Here is a 17,370-nt window from a genome sequence, read left to right as displayed (position 1 = left end):
TATAGGATAAAATCACTATACAGTTCAGATAAGTTAAATGTGATTTATTGTTAGCCAACAAATTCATGAATATACAATAAAATACATTTATAACGAGCAGCTACAAGGAAGACAAATATAGATAGTGTACTGCTATATGACCACTGTAGCAAGACATCAGTGTTCAGTAATTGTGTTCATTTTAAACTGGAATAACCTGGTTCACTAACTTACTGTGCCACGGCCAAATTTCTGACAGCATTATACTTTGAGAGCGATCAGATGTTGCTTACATTCAGGGGCGTAACCATCTTTTCAAACGTGAGGGGGACAGAAATTACATATATGTATAAAACATTACAATATAACATTTCTGTAATCTATATAGCCTACCAGTCAACAGTTTTTGAAGAGTAAGATTTTTTATGTTTTTATAGAAGTCTCATCTGCTCACCAAGCCTGCATTTATTTGATCCAAAGTACATCTAAAAAAAAAGTTAATATTGTGAAATATTTTTACTATTTAAAATAACTTTTCTATTCGAATATATTTTAAAAATTTTCCTGTGATCAGAGGTGAATTTTCAGCATCATTACTCCAGTTTTCTGTGTCACATCCTTCAGAAATCAAATCATTCTAATATGCTGATTACCAATATTTGAAACAGTTTGAGTACATTTTTTTACATTGTTCTTTGATGAATAGAAGGATCCAAAGATCAGCATTTATGTGAAATAAAAAGACTTTGCAACATTATACAGTGTATCATTCAAAATCTTAGAGTCAGCATAATTTATATTTTTTGGAAAATAAATTATAGAAATGAATACTTTTATTTAGGAAGGATTCTTTAAATTGATCAAAAGTGATGATAAAGACATCATTTTACAAAATTATTATATTTCAGATAAATGCTGTTCTTCTGAACTTTCTATTCATCAAAGAAACCTGAAAAAAAATCTACCCAGCTGTTTTCAACATTATCATTATTATTATTTTATTTTTTTGAGTAGCAAATCAGAATATCAGAATTATTTCTGAAGGATCGTGTGACTGGAGTAATGATGCTAAAAAAAATCAGCTTACATTAATTTACATTTTGAAATATATTCAAATAGAAAACAGGTTTTTTTAAATAGTCTAGTAAAAATATTTCACAATTTTACTGTTTTGCTGTACTTTTGATCAAATAAATACAGGCTTGGTGAACAGAAGAGACTTGACAGGTAGTGGATATGCGCATTGATAATTGGCTTAGAAATCTATATCTACTGGACAATAGCAAATAATATTAATAATAATTTTGTATATACTACAAACACTTTTTTCACATAAGTTATAATAGTTTCTATACTGTAATAAATGCTATGTCAATTAGCACTGCATTGTTCATATACTTTATCACCTGCTGGAGATGAGTTGAAAAACCATATATTGTTGCAGTCTTATGTTAAATGTCTTCGTGTTTCCAAAAGTGTCTGTTTTTCTGTGAAAACAACTGTTTTCATACAGCGATAGCTGGACGCTGTTGTCCATATTAGGAGTTTCCTGTTATGACTTTCAGCGCGAGAGCGCGTTCCAGCTTCGAGTATATTGCAGGAGAGCTTAGCTCTCCGTGATGTTCATATCGCCTTCTGAAAAGGTGCGGGGGACGAATTTCCATGATATTAAAAGTGTGGGGGACACGTCAAAACTTTGTGTACCACTTAGCAGCAAAAAGACTAGACTTGCCGTTTATTTTTCGCGAAAACTGGCGTAAATGCAATATTACTCCATAAATAGGCCAGAGCAGGTGGTTCATCAAGTGTGGATAAATCAGCTGGTATGTTGCTTTTCTCGACGATTAGCCCGGGTTGATGTTGATGTTTCAGGTTATGTTCTTGTTTTTTTATATATATTTAATTAAAGATGTCTGTTTCGACATGCTCGTCTTGTGTCATGCGTGTTAAAAGTTTACTTCACTAGCAGACGTAAACTCATCTTCCCACCCCCCAACAATACGCGATTGCCTAAACAGTACTAATAAGCTTATTGATTGGCTGTTGCAGTAAGGCAATTATATGAAAAGGTTTTCGCTCTACAGTAGTTATTTTTTAATGAAACTTCATGTACATGTTTAAGTGTTCAGTATGTCACATATGCATGAATTTTTTTCGGCTTTCCCACATTTCTTTTTTTTTTTTTTGTCTGTTGTGATTGGGTGGGCCAGCCGTCAGTTTGAGTGGGCCAGTGCCACCCTGGCCCTTATGTATAAAGGTAAATCAGTAGCAAAACTCGAGAGGCTGAAGATCTGAATGTGAGAACTTGTCATATTAATATTTGTATTTGTAAGTTAAAATTTACACTCACAGCTCTGATGTGAAAAGCTGAATCTTTCAATTTGCACACACAGACAATGATCAAAACACCCGTGTTTTGAATTGGAAGTTGTAGATTAATAGTCACAAATGTGTAGAATGACATTCACACAAAGAAAATGACATACACACATGTTTACTACATATTTACTTTTGCACTTTACTTCAGTTTCGCTGCACAACGTCAAGTCGGCACTTACAACCTCTCAGATCTGGAAGTACAAGTTCAAATCCTAGCGCTCTGACTTTTGCTACTCTTTTTGCGGTATTCTGTTGCAAAACTCACTTGTGCACTTGTATATGCAGATGTGAGAGAGCAGAGCTGGGGGCGGGGCTTTGGTGCGAATGAAGACATTTTATTGGTCGATGCCCGACCAATGAACAACGCCAACTGTTTTCACTGAATATCCTTAGCTTTGACAGGATTTTAAGACACTGCATTAATTTTGCCATTCAGGTATTATCTAGTAGACAAATAATGCAACATATTTTATATGTATATCCCACTGCATATCACTGTACCAGAGTTGCAATATAATGCTGTTTTTATTATTTTTATGTTTTGTAAAAATAATTTTAACATCTTCATTGGGTTAAATTCCTAATTTGCTTGTCAGTAATGCATCTTTTTAAATGCAACATTATTATTATTTAAAAAAAAAATAAAAATAAAAATCGAGTGTTTAATAATGTCTAAATGTACATTAAACAGCAAAACCTAAAAAATAAGCACTTATGACCAGAAATAGCCTACTGTTTTGAGCAGCTAGTAGAGCTAAATACATGTATTTATTAACCATCAACAAGGCCATCTAGTGTTTAAGCAATGGAATTGCATATGAATATTATCTTTCTGTCCACCAAATGCCTCTAATTTAAAGCGTGCCTCTTTGCACTGGAATTTAAAACTAAATACTACAGTTATTGTAGTATAAATAATAACCATATTAGAAAATCTTATATTTCAAATGGTCATTCATGGATCATAATTATTGCGCATATTATTTAGTACCATGATCTCTTCAAATTAACTAAACAGGACTGAGTTAACATGTAGTACAGTTATTTTATTGGTTAAAAGTTACACTTAATTGTTTAGTTACATTTAACTGCCAAGGAGGAGTATGAGAACATAATGCTGTTCCATTTTCCAGTTTAAAATGCTATTGTAACGCAGAGTCATTAGTCAACGTAGTTAGTAGTTATCCATGCATTATCCATGCATAATCAATGCACTTTATGTGTCACAATTTACTAGAAATTGCTGCAAATATAATGAAACTACTGTCTGTCCCATTTAATACATTTCAAACATATTGACTAAACGTTTAGTTTAGTACTATTGATAGCTCCATGAACCACGTGACCGCGTGGCGGTGAGATCAAAGCATGTTCTGGTACAGCGAGTTTACTCTGCAATATGCAGTGGGATATACATATAAAATATGTTGCATTATTTGTCTACTAGATAATACCTGAATGGCAAAATTAATGCAGTGTCTTAAAATCCTGTCAAAGCTAAGGATATTCAGAGAAAACAGTTGGCGTTGTTCATTGGTCGGGCATCGACCAATAAAATGTCTTCATTTGCACCAAAGCCCTGCCCCCAGCTCTGCTCTCTCACATCTGCATATACAAGTGCACAAGTGAGTTTTGCAACAGAATTTTTTTTTTCAGAGTTTTTTTCAGAGCGAAACTGAAGTAAAGTGCAAAAGTAAATATGTAGTAAACATGTGTGTATGTCATTTTCTTTGTGTGAATGTCATTCTACACATTTGTAACTATTAATCTACAACTTCCAATTCAAAACACGGGTGTTTTGATCATTGTCTGTGTGTGCAAATTGAAAGATTCAGCTTTTCACATCAGAGCTGTGAGTGTAAATTTTAACTTACAAATACAAATATTAATATGACAAGTTCTCACATTCAGATCTTCAACCTCTCGAGTTTAGCTACTGATTTACCTCCATACTTATGTAGCCTCGCCCCTGTTTTATGCCATATATTAAAACTTGAGTCAACCAAAGATCTTATTCCAGCCATGTAGCCCAAAAAAAAAATAAAAATGAAACATTCCAAAACATCCACTGACTTCAGAACTAAGAAGCTGGAAGTGCTAAAATTCTCCTTTCCAGCTTTCGGCCTTCAAAATATCTCACCATTGCAGGTCTCTATAGCGCCATCTACTGTCACACAGATGAGTTTCTGTGAGCCTGCACAGATGCAAATGATTGTGACCATCCTGCCATGTTACACTGATACACCTGCATGTTAATTGTGTTTGCATGACTACTGGTGACAAAATTCTTAAACAAGTAGCCACAAACTATTTTTTCCTGTGGATAAAATCCAAGAAAAGTGACATTCCTGGTGTCTCTCATTTCGACTGAGACGGCCAACAACAGAGAACAAGGCAAGTAATTATTGTCTTTGATACATTTATTTATAAAACAAGTGATAAATTCAGTGAAACATTAGCGTTGGATGAAAATGTACAGCGTGATTTAACAATCCACTTGCAGTTAACCATGTACATCGTTATTAATGCATTTAATGATTTTGAACATCTTTACTCTCACTCCACAACGGCAGATGATAAATGCATAGTTGTAAAAATGACAAAATATTTTGCTGTGAAACAAACAAAGCTATATTGACTAAAGACATTTTATATTACTTATAAATATGGATTTAACTACTATATGGCTACATATTTTAAGCATTTGAAGCATCTAATAATTACTATATTTCCACTACCTACAAGAAAGTGCTTATACAAGTTATCTCAAGTCATGCCATATATAGTTGTTTTTCTTTATTTTGATCCTTAACATTAAGAATGCAGTAAGTGTTATCTTAGAGGTTTGTTACTGTTGCAATACTTCAACAATGTTTAGCGTCACTTCGCCTGTAGGAGACTGGCTGGCCAGACTTTTGAGAATTGCAATAGAGTCTCTGAGGGTCTTGACCTCTTCTATCTGCGACTCAACCCAGGGGATAGAAATCTGGAGAAAAAAAAAATGGATAAGAAAAGTTCACCCAAAAACAATAATGTGTTTCTCGTGGAAATGTCACTGTTTTTTATCTGTCGTATCTCAAAGTTCTGAAATATGCAAGATCCAAGTGTCAAGGTGGCAAGTTTTCTCATGTACTAGTGTGAATAGGATAACAAAAACTCTTTTGTTGTTCCAACTTCACCTGTATTTTAAATTTTGAACTTTTGACATTATGCAAAACATCTTTTGTGTTTGAAATGACATAAGGATGAAAAATGGTTTGATTAACATTTCACAACTGCTAAAGTAGCAAGTGTTGTATCCACTTATCGCACAAATGTAGCATAGTATTTGATCCATATACTAAATTAATTGCTGCATTGTCATCAGGTCTGTACCTTAATGATGATGTGTTTATCATTGATGTTATCTCCATCATCCAGCTCTTCTCCAAAACACAGCGTGATCTCACTTTGAGGTTGTTTTCCTCCGCTGCGGAAAGCGTCCAACTCTGAAAGGAACAGAATTATAAACACCATAATGCAACAATTTAGGAACAATTTCCACACATTGATGCAAACATAATTTTACCAAAACAAACTGGTTTAAATCTATGAAAAAAATTATTTAAATAAATTTCGTTGTGAACCCAAACTCTTCATTACATTTAGGATTAGTGGCTGATTGATACAGGTTTTTGATGTTCGAGATTTGACTGATATGACATTAAGCCAAATACATATGATATTACACTATAATGTAGAAAAAAAAATATTGTGGCGAGTGGGGCGGGGCCGAGAGCCGTGGGAACGGAGCGAGGCCGGTGGAGTGATTGAGAAATGAGTGACACCTGCTCGAGCCACCGGTCTAGAGTCCCACGGAGGAGATGGAAGGATATAAAACAAGAGCGACGACAGTGAGGGACGAGAGAGGACCAGGCCTGGATTTATTTTGTGGTTTGGTTTTGTTTGTGCACGGCAGTCGTCCGCGAGGGGCTGCTGCGCTGTTTTGTCTTTATTTTATCATTAAAGTCATTTTGATTGTCTGCCGGTTCCCGCCTCCTTCTTCCCGATGATTATGACATTTGTACTGCGTTAAATATATATATCCATAGTTTCTGAAAACACATTTTCACAAATTTTACATTAGATTTACTAAATTAAAAATAAATAATTAAAATGTATTATATAAAACATAATTTGAACTTAATAAAAAATTAAACATGTAAAATTTAAAAAAAACTTCTTGATTCTGTAATCGTACTATAGTACTTTTAAACACATAGATATTGTTAAAAATATGATTAAAAAGGAATTTATCGCTGTAATCAATAGTGCAATAGTGCACAGCATCCAATTTACATGGACTGAACGTTACACACAGGGTACACACATACATACAATCTACAAATGTACATTTCAGAGCATCTCGCAGCTGCTTTTGCAGACGTTTGCAAGGTTCGTGCAATTAAATGTTTATTAGATATTCAAAGGTTTGTTTAAATGATAGAACTGCACTTTTGCTGAATGCTGAATCTAGATAATGAAGTATTATAACGTTTGCCATTCTATTATTAAAAATAATAGAAGTATAATAGCAAATTCCATTATACTTTTTATATACAGTTCTTTGTTTAACAGTTCTGTGTCATAATTTATTAGGCAATTAACTGTTAAACAGAGACAGTAAAGTGATGAAGATGGAGAATGGGTGCATTCTCAGCATTGTCAAAATAAAAGTCTCACTTCTGGCACAAGAGCCAAAAATAAAAAGCATCAGTCGATGATAATTAAAGAAAAAATTCAGATATATTGGTCAACCACTATTTAGGACCTATAATTACATTTGTGCCCCCAATTATAGCACAGCTAAATCCTTCATTAAGGATTTACCATCCTGTCTTATTACCTCAAATCATACGGATTCAACAAGTTTCAAGATATTTCTGGTATTTTGTTACTAATCCATTTTTAAATGAACATTTAAGCCAAAGAACTATTAAGGAGCGTTTTATTTATTCAGTGCAAAAACTATGCTTGTGAAACACTTACCCCGTTTGAATATATCCTTGCTGAACAGCTGGGTGGGCTCACTTGCTCTCTCCATTTTACAGGGTCCTGTGGTGGTGTTATGTGGTCCTTTCCAGAACACCCGCCCCTGACAGAAGCGCTTGGCATAGATGCCTCCTCCTGTGGAGGTCAGGACTATTCCACTCTCCATGAAGGGCAGCAATTTGTTAAGAGCTGTCAAACGTGGGGCAAGGCTGGGGTTGGAGCTCATGTCTAATGGGGGGTCTGGGAGTGGGATTCGATGGAAGCCAGTGCCGTTTAGAGACAGTGGAGATGGAGGGACAGGTGAAGGAGGCAGGTAAGCGATCCGAACATCGTTAGCCATTATTTCTCGCCGCAGGACCTCCTGCCCAATGTAGTGCACGGTTATGTGGAAAGAATGCAGCACTGAAAGAACAATAACACTAGAGGTTTAAGAAACCGTTTGGCAAGAGTTTGGAGTTTTTTTCGAATCAATAAATGTTATTTTTAATCACCTCTCTTCTCGACTGCTTCAATGGTGAAGTTTACTTGGATATCTTCAGTGTCTCAAGAAAGAGAATAATGATAATAAATCATTCACCCACACTGCATTATCAGCATTAAACATTAAAAAGCATTAAAAAGAGCCATGCAAGTTGCACATCAGTGAAAAATTCAGAAATAGAATTAGATCATTACTGTTGTCAGTCTTCAAGGAGTTTGTCTCCACCTCTGCTTGGAGTGTGATTTCTCTTCCTGTGTGTGGGATGATTTCATGTGCACTCTGTAAAAATAGTGCCCAGTTAAATGTAGACTCATACAGTACTTTACACTGCAAAACCAAGCTGTGGAATGCAAATGTCTCTTAATGCATGTTCGTGACTCAGTGTTTACATAAGGTTTTTGAAACACAGGCTTTCACTATTTACATGCATGCGGCAAACTGCAATTTAATTACAGTATGAACAGCATAGCTCCTCAATGATTAGTTATAATGTCCTAGATTTTTTTACCATGTTGATGGACTGGGGCACAATAACCTCCTCTTTGATTATTTTCTGGCATGCAATCTGCTCCTCATCTGGCTCGGATTCACTGTGTTTCCTTCTCCTGCTCCTCACTGGCTTTCCTCCATTCTCTTTTTTCACTTTCACCACTCCTATTGGGAGAGAAAAATTTACTAATTGCAAAAAGTAATTATTTTACATATTCATTGCAGTTATTACAGACATTTAGCTGGTAATAAAAAGCTGTTTTCATAATTTTCATAATCAGGTGTGTTTGTTAAATTAATGTTTTATAATACTATTTCTGCATTCAATCAATAAGTCAATAAAACAGTTAGTATTACTTCTTTAGGCAGCGACTTACAGAATGAAAAGAACAAACAACAGATTCCAGAAAGACACCTTACAAACTAGTTAGCCAACCTCACTATTTTTGACTAGTCAATTAGTCAGGCATTTTACACATCTATAGTTAGTTGGTTAATAGTCATGTTGTATTGACTATATCAGGGTTGCCAGGCTAGGTGTTGATGACATGGACTGAATCGGACAGTTTTTTTAAGGGTTCTGATAATCCAAAAAGATCAGTTTTACTCTTATTGTTTTACATTACCTTTTCTTCGAGCTATGAGGTTCCATCTTAAAAAACAGTCTAATAAACTGTTTCCTGTATTTTTTAAATGATTGCTTTTATAATTTTAATTTTGTGCACACTCTGAAGGGGAAAACCCAGTATGAGGGGGGTTTTTTCTATGCAAAGTACAAATGCTTAAAGATCGAAGATTTAAGATAAGACTCTGCTTGTGTAACAATTTCTGAAAGTTGGCAACCTTGCTAATATCCATATATTTTTCACATCCCTGCTTGGTTACCTTGTTCTTCTAGTGGTACGAGGCGATACACCTTGTAGGGTTCTGAGATGTCCAGCTGTGACCTTTCAGTGACCTCACAAAACTCTGGACTTTTGTTGAGGGCACAGCGAAGGCGAGTTTTCCAGGATGCAGGGTCTGAATTTCCATTCTCCAAAAGCTTCCCTTTAAACTCTGCCCAAGCCTTAAATGAAAAAAAATTCATTGGAAATTGGAATCAACAATTTTCAAATGGCTTGCATGTTTAAAATAAGTAAATTACAGATTATACTTAATTTTTTATTTATTTTTGATCATAAATGTGTAAATTATTTATCAACAATAGAAGTCTACAGATCATAGCTTGAGTTTGCAAAGGAATGCAGTAATTGTTGTGCACTAGGTCAGTGGTTCCCAACACTGGTCCTTGAGGCACCCCAACACTGCACGTTTTGCATGTCTCCTTAATCAAACACATCTGATTCAGGTCATCAGCTCATTAGAAGAGACTCCAAGACCTGAAACTGTCATGTCAGAGAAATCAGACATGCAGAGTGTGCAGTGTCGGGGTGCCTCCAGGACCAGGGTTGGGAACCACTGCATTAGGTACCACTCACACTTGGGTAGTTGTTCACTGTGTAAAAAAAGTAAGAAACAAGGACACAGAGAGGAAGATATTGACACATTTGGACCTTGAATATAGCTGCATCCTCCTCAGTACGGAAATCTTGTTTTCCTGCATGTTTCCATGGGATACGAAACATGGTTTTCTCAGGGTTGTCCCACACTAGGCCAAGATACTTCCCACTGTTCACCTACATCCCAAAACACACAATAGAGAAACAAACCAAAAGTCATCAGCAACACACAAAAGCATACCAGGAAGCACTAGAGATTGTTATAAGATAAAATATTTGAAAGAGATCAAACTGCAGCAGAAAAAGTGAATTTCTCAAAACATGAGTGTTTTACAAGAAAAGCGTCAGCTCACTCATCCAATCATGAAATGTTCAGACTTCATGGATTCAACTTAAGGGTTTAGAAAAAATTTGGACGGGGAGTGCATCTAGTACAACATTAATCCGTAAAGGATGCCTATATCCAACACTGAGAGAGCATAATCTATCTACCTCCTTCAGATTAAGTAAGTCTTTGGGCCTAAATTCAGATCCTCTGAAATTCTCAACACACTGCACACACACACACACACACACACACACACACACCTGTTCCACTATCCAGGAACGCAGGCGACGTGTGGAACGAATTCTTCCAGATGCCATCTGAAAAACATAGATTTTCAGCTGCTGATTAAAGTCAGGCGTAGCCTGTCATACATTGACAGTTCATGGAAGTGAGTAATTGTTACAAATTCACTAATAAAAAGTACCATGTTTTTTATGTATTTTAATTTCAAATGAATACATACTCTAATATTGATATTTTGTTGATATTTGTGATATTTATTTTTTATGTGGTTCCAAGATTTTTAGCCTTACAGGAACAACTGGGTCAGTATAGTACGATGTAAGCAAGCCCTTAACAAAAACAATTCTCAATTGTAATTACGCACAGATTATTAAATATGATTTTGACTCTAGAAGATTCTTAAATATTTTCATTTATTGTGGTAATCACCCACGACAGAAATCGCCTCCCTGTGCCCCTTGGCAGTGCCCTAAACAGGCTGCGCCCTCCGTGTATTATAGGAAGTGATTTGGAAATAATTTACTACCATCGTATATCTAACGTTATACCAAAGAACCGTCACAGTACGTTTTGTAAATCTTACAATTAATGATCTACTTCAAACAATCGTCAGTTATTTAAGTTAACGTACTAAAAACTCGTAGAGTGAAAATCAAACAGTAAAAAACAAGGAATTTAATAATTTCTGCGTTTTTTTTCTAAAATCCTTCTCTTCAAACCAATGTAGCATAATAGATGTGTGTTTAAATAGATCTGGATTAAATTTTGTGAAAATCCTAATGTAGTTTGTTTGTAGTTTCGATTACCTTAGTTTCGATCCTGTGCACTGTCAGCCGCTGTGGAGAACACAAGTCCGTTCACAATAAAATCCTGAAAGCAAAGCAAGTGGAGCGACCGAAGCTGTTCAATATATAAATACCCGTCACATCTGGAGGGGGCGCTCGGCGGATCACAGCGCGAATTATATTTGGAAAATATAGCATATTTTTTGTTATTAAATTATTTAAGAAATATGTCAATATATAAGCACAAATCCAATTAATTCTATACAAACATTGGCAACTTTTACAGTAAAATAATTTTATGAAAAAAAGAGAGAAAAGTCTTAAGTACCGCCTGACGTTTCTTACAGCCCACTGCGTTAACTACTCCACTTTCAACTGATAATGTTTATTATTTACTACAACATGAGTATGTGTTATGTGACATCTTAAACTGAGCCATCGTAAATACAAGTAATGATAAACAGAACGATAAACCCCTCCCACTTTGCTACCTACCTCGAGCCAATTTCCCTTCTGCCAGTTTCAACCATTTCATCAAAAGAGCTGCTTCCCAGAAATCACGTGATATACGGAGCTCCCTTAAGCCTTCAGAAGCCAAATATACCCTGATAAACTGTGGAAATGTGTTCATACTCTTGCGAAATGTGATGCATTGCCCACAGTATGTAGTAGAAAAAATAAGTAAAAATAAAAGTTAAAACTAAAATAAAAAAGTCTGGACTGAAACACTATTTGTATACTTGTTGATACAGTTTTGATATTTTTTTTGTTTACATTTTTACAATAATAGTGTCATCATACTGCGCGCGCGTGCACACACACACACACACACACACACACATCTAAATGGGTAGGAGTAGTGGTTTTTATACTATACAAAGTGTATATTCTATTGCCCTACACCTAAACTTACCCCTTACAGGAAACTTTTCTACATTTTTACAAGTTTCTTTTGTATAAAAAACTTAGTTTACTTTTTTTTTTATACCAGTTTTACAAATGAGTATGTGCCCAAAGGGAGGTTTTTGAAGTTGTTGTCAGGTTAAGTTCACTTTTTGGTACAAAGTTGTCTTTGAACTTAATCTTGCAAAAACATGCAAACAATAAAATAAATAAAGTGTTTATTCAAATACTGTAATTCAAACTGTCTCCTTTGTTTGGTGTCAAGTCTTGTTTCTGTGGCACCTTACCATGTGTTTATAGTCTTTGGCCCTCATCTATTGTGGTTTACCAAGCTATGTGTTCTTTGTTCTCTTGGTTTTGAACACAACTTGTTTGTGTGTGGGATGGGTATACAGTTGTTAGTTTTCATCACACTTTTGGAACCAAAAGAGTCTCTTCTCAGGCTGTTGAAGATGGCAAAAACACTGTAGCTGTGTCTCATTTCAAGGCTGCATAGTTAGGATGTGCAACCTTCTGTCACATCACAACTATGTTGTTCTGTCGTATATGGACCTACCTGAGTTTTATAAGTAGACTCGCTCCCTTGGTCAAAATAAAGGGGTCAATGGTCTCTCCATATAAATCTCCCTCATACACTTGACAAAGTGGAACGCACTTCAAAATGGTGACAGGTATTACCCCGACGGGAAGTGCTTAAAGAACATTGTAAATGTGTGTGTCTAAGCAAAGTGCAATGTAGCCAGTATCGACTGTAAGGCATAAAAACTATAGTTTCATTGTTACTTTGGAATGCAATGGCTGCGTTTCTAAAATAAGACTTGATGACGCAAGACATGAGACAGCTCTCGCTCACACTCTCTTGCAAGTCGCTCTTGCAAGTCATCGTCGCTATCTTCCTCTCTTTTCCTCAAACTCCAGAATCACAATGTGTTTGCTTTTTTATCCTGAAAAAAAAAATAATAAGAAGAAAAAAGACCCAATTTTAAAACTTCATGACGTAACAGAAGAAGACAACAATAAATAATTAAAAGTGCAGTTGGTCTATTTATGAATTTTCTATATCTGAATCTATGTATCTATATGAAATCATTTCTATAATGTGGATTTCTAACCTTTCAGCTGTGTATGTGTGTGAAGTGTTATTTAAAGTGTAATGTGAAATGTGTTGTAGTGCCGAAACTACTATAAAGAAAATGTAGCCTAATGAACTTTTGGTCTTTTATCGGACGATTATTCCAGAAGTGCGCTCGCGTGCACAGACTACATTGTAATCGTTCGCTATGTCATTTGTGTGGAAGAGTATTTCGAAATCTGTGCGCAGGACACAGGCAGCCGATCAGCACTGGACATGCTGATGTCTGAGGCACAGAGAGCAGGAAGCGAACAGCCGTTGGTGTACTGGCGCACAAATAAGAGCCTTTCCTGCGCACTGAAGCTGCGCGAGCCTATACTGTACCGGCCTGCGCCCTGAACACGAGTAGACCGTGAAGAGATGTTCAGCTCAACTTTCTCACGTGTTGGATGAGAAACGAAACGGACTAAACTGTGACAAAACTGAAATTTTTTTTATTTTTTTATTAGTGAAGTGAAGTGACATTCAGCCAAGTATGGTGACCCATACTCAGAATTCGTGCTCTGCATTTAACCCATCCGAAGTGCACACACACAGAGCAGTGATCACACACACACACACACACACACACACACACACACACACACACACACACACTGTGAACACACACCCGGAGCAGTGGGCAGCCATTTATTCTGCGGCGCCCGGGGAGCAGTTGGGGGTTCAATGCCTATGGCGGGTAGATAATGACTTTTCTAAGTCTACCCTGAAGAAGGCGAAGGAGCAGTCTACCCTTCCGTCGCTGTCAGCCCGTGTGAATTTTTGAATGGGATTGATAGAGACGTCAGACGACAGACCCGCGGCGACGTCACGGCGACGTCACTGTTGGAACTAATCATAGGCGGCGACGTGACGACGGCGTACGTAAGAAATTTATCAAAAATAGTACGTGTACTAAGTACGTCTGAACTAGCTACGTTGCCTCACAAGACGCCTGATATATACATCGTCTCAATACGTCGCCTCACAAGACGCCTGATATATACGTAGTCTCAATATACGTCGCTTTACATGCATTAGTGAAAAGTGACATTCAGTCAAGTATGGTGACCCATACTCAGAATTCGTGCTCTGCATTTAACCCATCCGAAGTGCACACACACAGAGCAGTGAACACACACACACACACACACACACACACACACGGAGCAGTGGGCAGCCATTTATCCTGCGGCGCCCAGGGAGCAGTTGGGGGTTCGATGCCTTGCTCAAGGGCACCTAAGTCGTGGTATTGAAGGTGGAGAGAGAACTGTACATGCACTCCCCCCACCCACAATTCCTGCCAGCCCGGGACTCGAACTCACAACGAACTCACAACCTTTCGATTGGGAGTCCGACTCTCTAACCATTAGGCATTAGGCAATTACTGCATGAAGTCTATTTTATGTTTGATAAATTCTGTTTATCTGTTAAGTTGTTCAGTTTGCTTGGATGCTACAAAAAGTAGGGAAAAACTGAGAGGAAATGCATGATTTCTGCTTGAATTACATTTCTTTCTTGTTTCCTTGTGATCTTGACATAGAAGAGTGTAATTTTAACAGAAATAAAGTTGTATTTATAATAGATATTCATTAGACATTCGATCTTTAACATTAAATTGCGTCGAGAACAAAGTCGTTCTAAGCAAACATGCTTAGGTTTATTAATTTATAATATTTGGGACGCTAAGGCTGTGATATTAATGTTGTCTACTAGATGGCGCCATGGGATTGATTTTAACCCAAATATGCTTCGAGAGGTTTTAATGCTTATGAATTGAATCAAACGCGATGATCTACTGCATTTGCATAACTATGGTGCGCTGACAGTATAGTTTTATATAATTACAGTACATAGAAATCTTTGAATTTTATATTTATCATTACATTAACTTTTATAGACATCAATAAGACATAAAACATCAAGATAGGATTAAATACAGATACAGAAGATTTTTAAAATGCAATGAAATCAAGATCTTATAATAAAATCGTAATTCTATTACGTTTATTTGATTGGCAAAAGTGCAAAGAAAAGATTTTCAATGTTTTGACTGACCAAATAATTGGTAATCTGTAAATATAAGATAACTGGGACAGAGACATGTTTAACACTGTGTCCCAGCAACTCTCTTTTAAATTACAATGTTTAATTGTTTGTAAATCGAAGATAATAATAGTTTTTTTTACAAGACTTCAGCTGCTCATCAGTCTGTGGTCATCATTGCCTGGATGTCCTTTCCATGATGGGTTAGGGTTCATGATGTTCAATATAGGAGACAGATCTGGACTGATCTTTTCACCCTGTCTCTACCAAACCATGCTGTTGTAGCACATGAATGAGAGAAGGACAGAAAGAGATCTGGCGTTGTCTTGGTCTAATAACCATGGACTTCTCTTGAAAGATGTCATCTTGATGGCAGTATATGTCTCTGTACAATACCAATGACATGTAATGCCTCCATATCAGTGTACCCTCACACATGCCAGTCACCCATGCCTCTTGCTCTGATAAACCCCCATCCAATAACAAATGTTGGACTTTGCATCTATCACTGGTAAAATTCTGGATGGCCCATTGGTCTTTGGGACTGAGAACTCATCTGTTTTTCCCAGTGGACTCATCTGAGCACATCACACATTTCCATTGTCTCTGACTATCTGAGAGAATCCGTGGCATCACTGCATAGAATTGATGTATCGCTTTCTGATGAGTCAAACCTGATAGCCTGACCTATTACCAATTTACTCTGATTATAGACAGTTTGAACCCTTTTAGCCCTGAGGCTTCACCTCAGTGAAGGTATTGTTTTTGCTTTGACATACACAAAAATAATGACTCATAACTCAAAAACTGTAGCAAGGAGAGTCAAAAGGATGGTATCATTTGATACAAATCTTTCTATATTTTTAGAGGGAAAAATCTTTGCCCTCTGAATATTCTCATGTGGAGAAATAGATAATAAAATGTAAGAGAAATTTGCGTTGTCAAGGGATATTTTTTTATATTTCTCTTATATTTATCTCAAGATAAATCGAGCGCAGCGTTAGTTCAGTCAGGCCATGGAGGCAAGGCTGTGACCAGCTGATGTGGTTATCTGTCAAATCGCTCCAATCACCACCTCTCTCCTATTAGACACAGGACATATATATATATATACCTGGCACTACTGCTCGGTAAGTATGCTCAACGGCTTGCAACCCTCCCTCCCTCCCCATTATAAGCATGAGCACATTACTGCGCACCTTCTGGCTCTCGTCTTCTTTGTTTCAGATCACTAAGGCTTCCTAAATCTTAGCTGGTATGGACCTCACTACTGAGAGACACCAATCTTTATAACCAGGCTACAGGATAGACGTCCCTCTGCCACATCTACATGATTATCACTGTTTGCTTTAAAGACTTATTAAAAGTCTTAATTGTTATATATTTCTAAATTCATGGTTCCAGGGGGTTAATGTTAAAGCTCTTGTATGTTCAATTATTCTGGGAGCAAGAACCCCCATAAGGAACCATACCGCCAAAGATAAATTGTGTTCAATATACTCAAGTAAACTTGCCAAAGTGGTTCCTGTCTGAAATAAGGTAGGAGAACATTTCATTTTTGGTGATGTTCTACATGATTCATTCATGTATGTGAATTACATTTTATGGTGATATCATGAAGTTATCAAAAGTTACAGCATTTGGAACCAAGGCAGCCTTTCTCTTAGTCCTTGACAGTTTAGAAATTTTTGTTTTGAATTTCAAGTTTAGTCAAAGTCCTAAATAATTACACTTGTTTTATTTTACTATGAGACCTTTCAAATTACACATGACAACGACTAACTGAGCTGTATGATGTTTCTGACATATCAGGGTACATGGCACAAAAAAAAAAAAAAATCTTTAATTATGTATATTTATATAAGTTATATAAAAGATAAAATACAGAAACATTCTAGGTTTTATATTCTGCTTGCCAAGTGTTCAAAGGATATTTCCAACTGATTTCTGTAATTCATGGGTTTAGGTATTATTCACACGAAAGACGAAATGGGTTGTTTTGATTTTAGACTCATTTCAATTGTGAGAATCTGCTGTAAATAATTATGACATTTTCCACAATCAGAGCATGTGTTATGACATGACCAGCATAAAAA

At 36.3% G+C, this 17,370-nt stretch overlaps 1 protein-coding gene across 2 annotated transcripts; it reads right to left on the bottom strand.

Annotated features, from left to right (window-relative positions):
- Positions 1-4,760: 4,760 nt before the first annotated feature.
- Positions 4,761-12,933, bottom strand: LOC132122079 (interferon regulatory factor 8-like). Of its 2 annotated transcripts, XM_059531961.1 has the most exons (11): positions 12,674-12,933; positions 11,236-11,299; positions 10,447-10,503; positions 9,913-10,035; positions 9,245-9,425; positions 8,379-8,524; positions 8,065-8,149; positions 7,881-7,931; positions 7,387-7,791; positions 5,734-5,846; positions 4,761-5,344 (listed from the first exon to the last, which is right to left on the bottom strand). In XM_059531961.1, exons 3-11 carry the CDS (start codon positions 10,501-10,503, stop codon positions 5,207-5,209), a joined length of 1,299 nt encoding a protein of 432 aa, XP_059387944.1. In that variant the 5' UTR covers positions 11,236-11,299; positions 12,674-12,933; the 3' UTR covers positions 4,761-5,206. The 2 variants fall into 2 exon arrangements, with proteins under 2 accessions (XP_059387944.1, XP_059387945.1); XM_059531962.1 differs by lacking the exons at positions 11,236-11,299; positions 12,674-12,933 and adding an exon at positions 11,223-11,226 and having other exon boundaries at positions 10,447-10,505.
- Positions 12,934-17,370: the final 4,437 nt, after the last annotated feature.

Source organism: Carassius carassius, chromosome 40 (assembly GCF_963082965.1).
Source record: "Carassius carassius chromosome 40, fCarCar2.1, whole genome shotgun sequence".
NCBI classification, from domain to species: domain Eukaryota; kingdom Metazoa; phylum Chordata; class Actinopteri; order Cypriniformes; family Cyprinidae; genus Carassius; species Carassius carassius.
The sequence above is the reverse complement of the archived record's forward strand: the minus strand, read 5'-3'. Positions and strand labels throughout refer to the sequence as shown.

Bases quoted from the DNA above. Each gene is read 5' to 3' on its own strand.
- LOC132122079 (XM_059531961.1), bottom strand. From the start codon at position 10,503: ATGGCATCTGGAAGAATTCGTTCCACACGTCGCCTGCGTTCCTGGATA. The intron at 8,150-8,378 runs GTAAAAAAATCT...CTATTTTTACAG, and splicing joins TGCCCCAGTCCATCAACATG to AGTGCACATGAAATCATCCC. The intron at 5,345-5,733 runs GTACAGACCTGA...TTTTTTCTCCAG, and splicing joins ATAAACACATCATCATTAAG to ATTTCTATCCCCTGGGTTGA.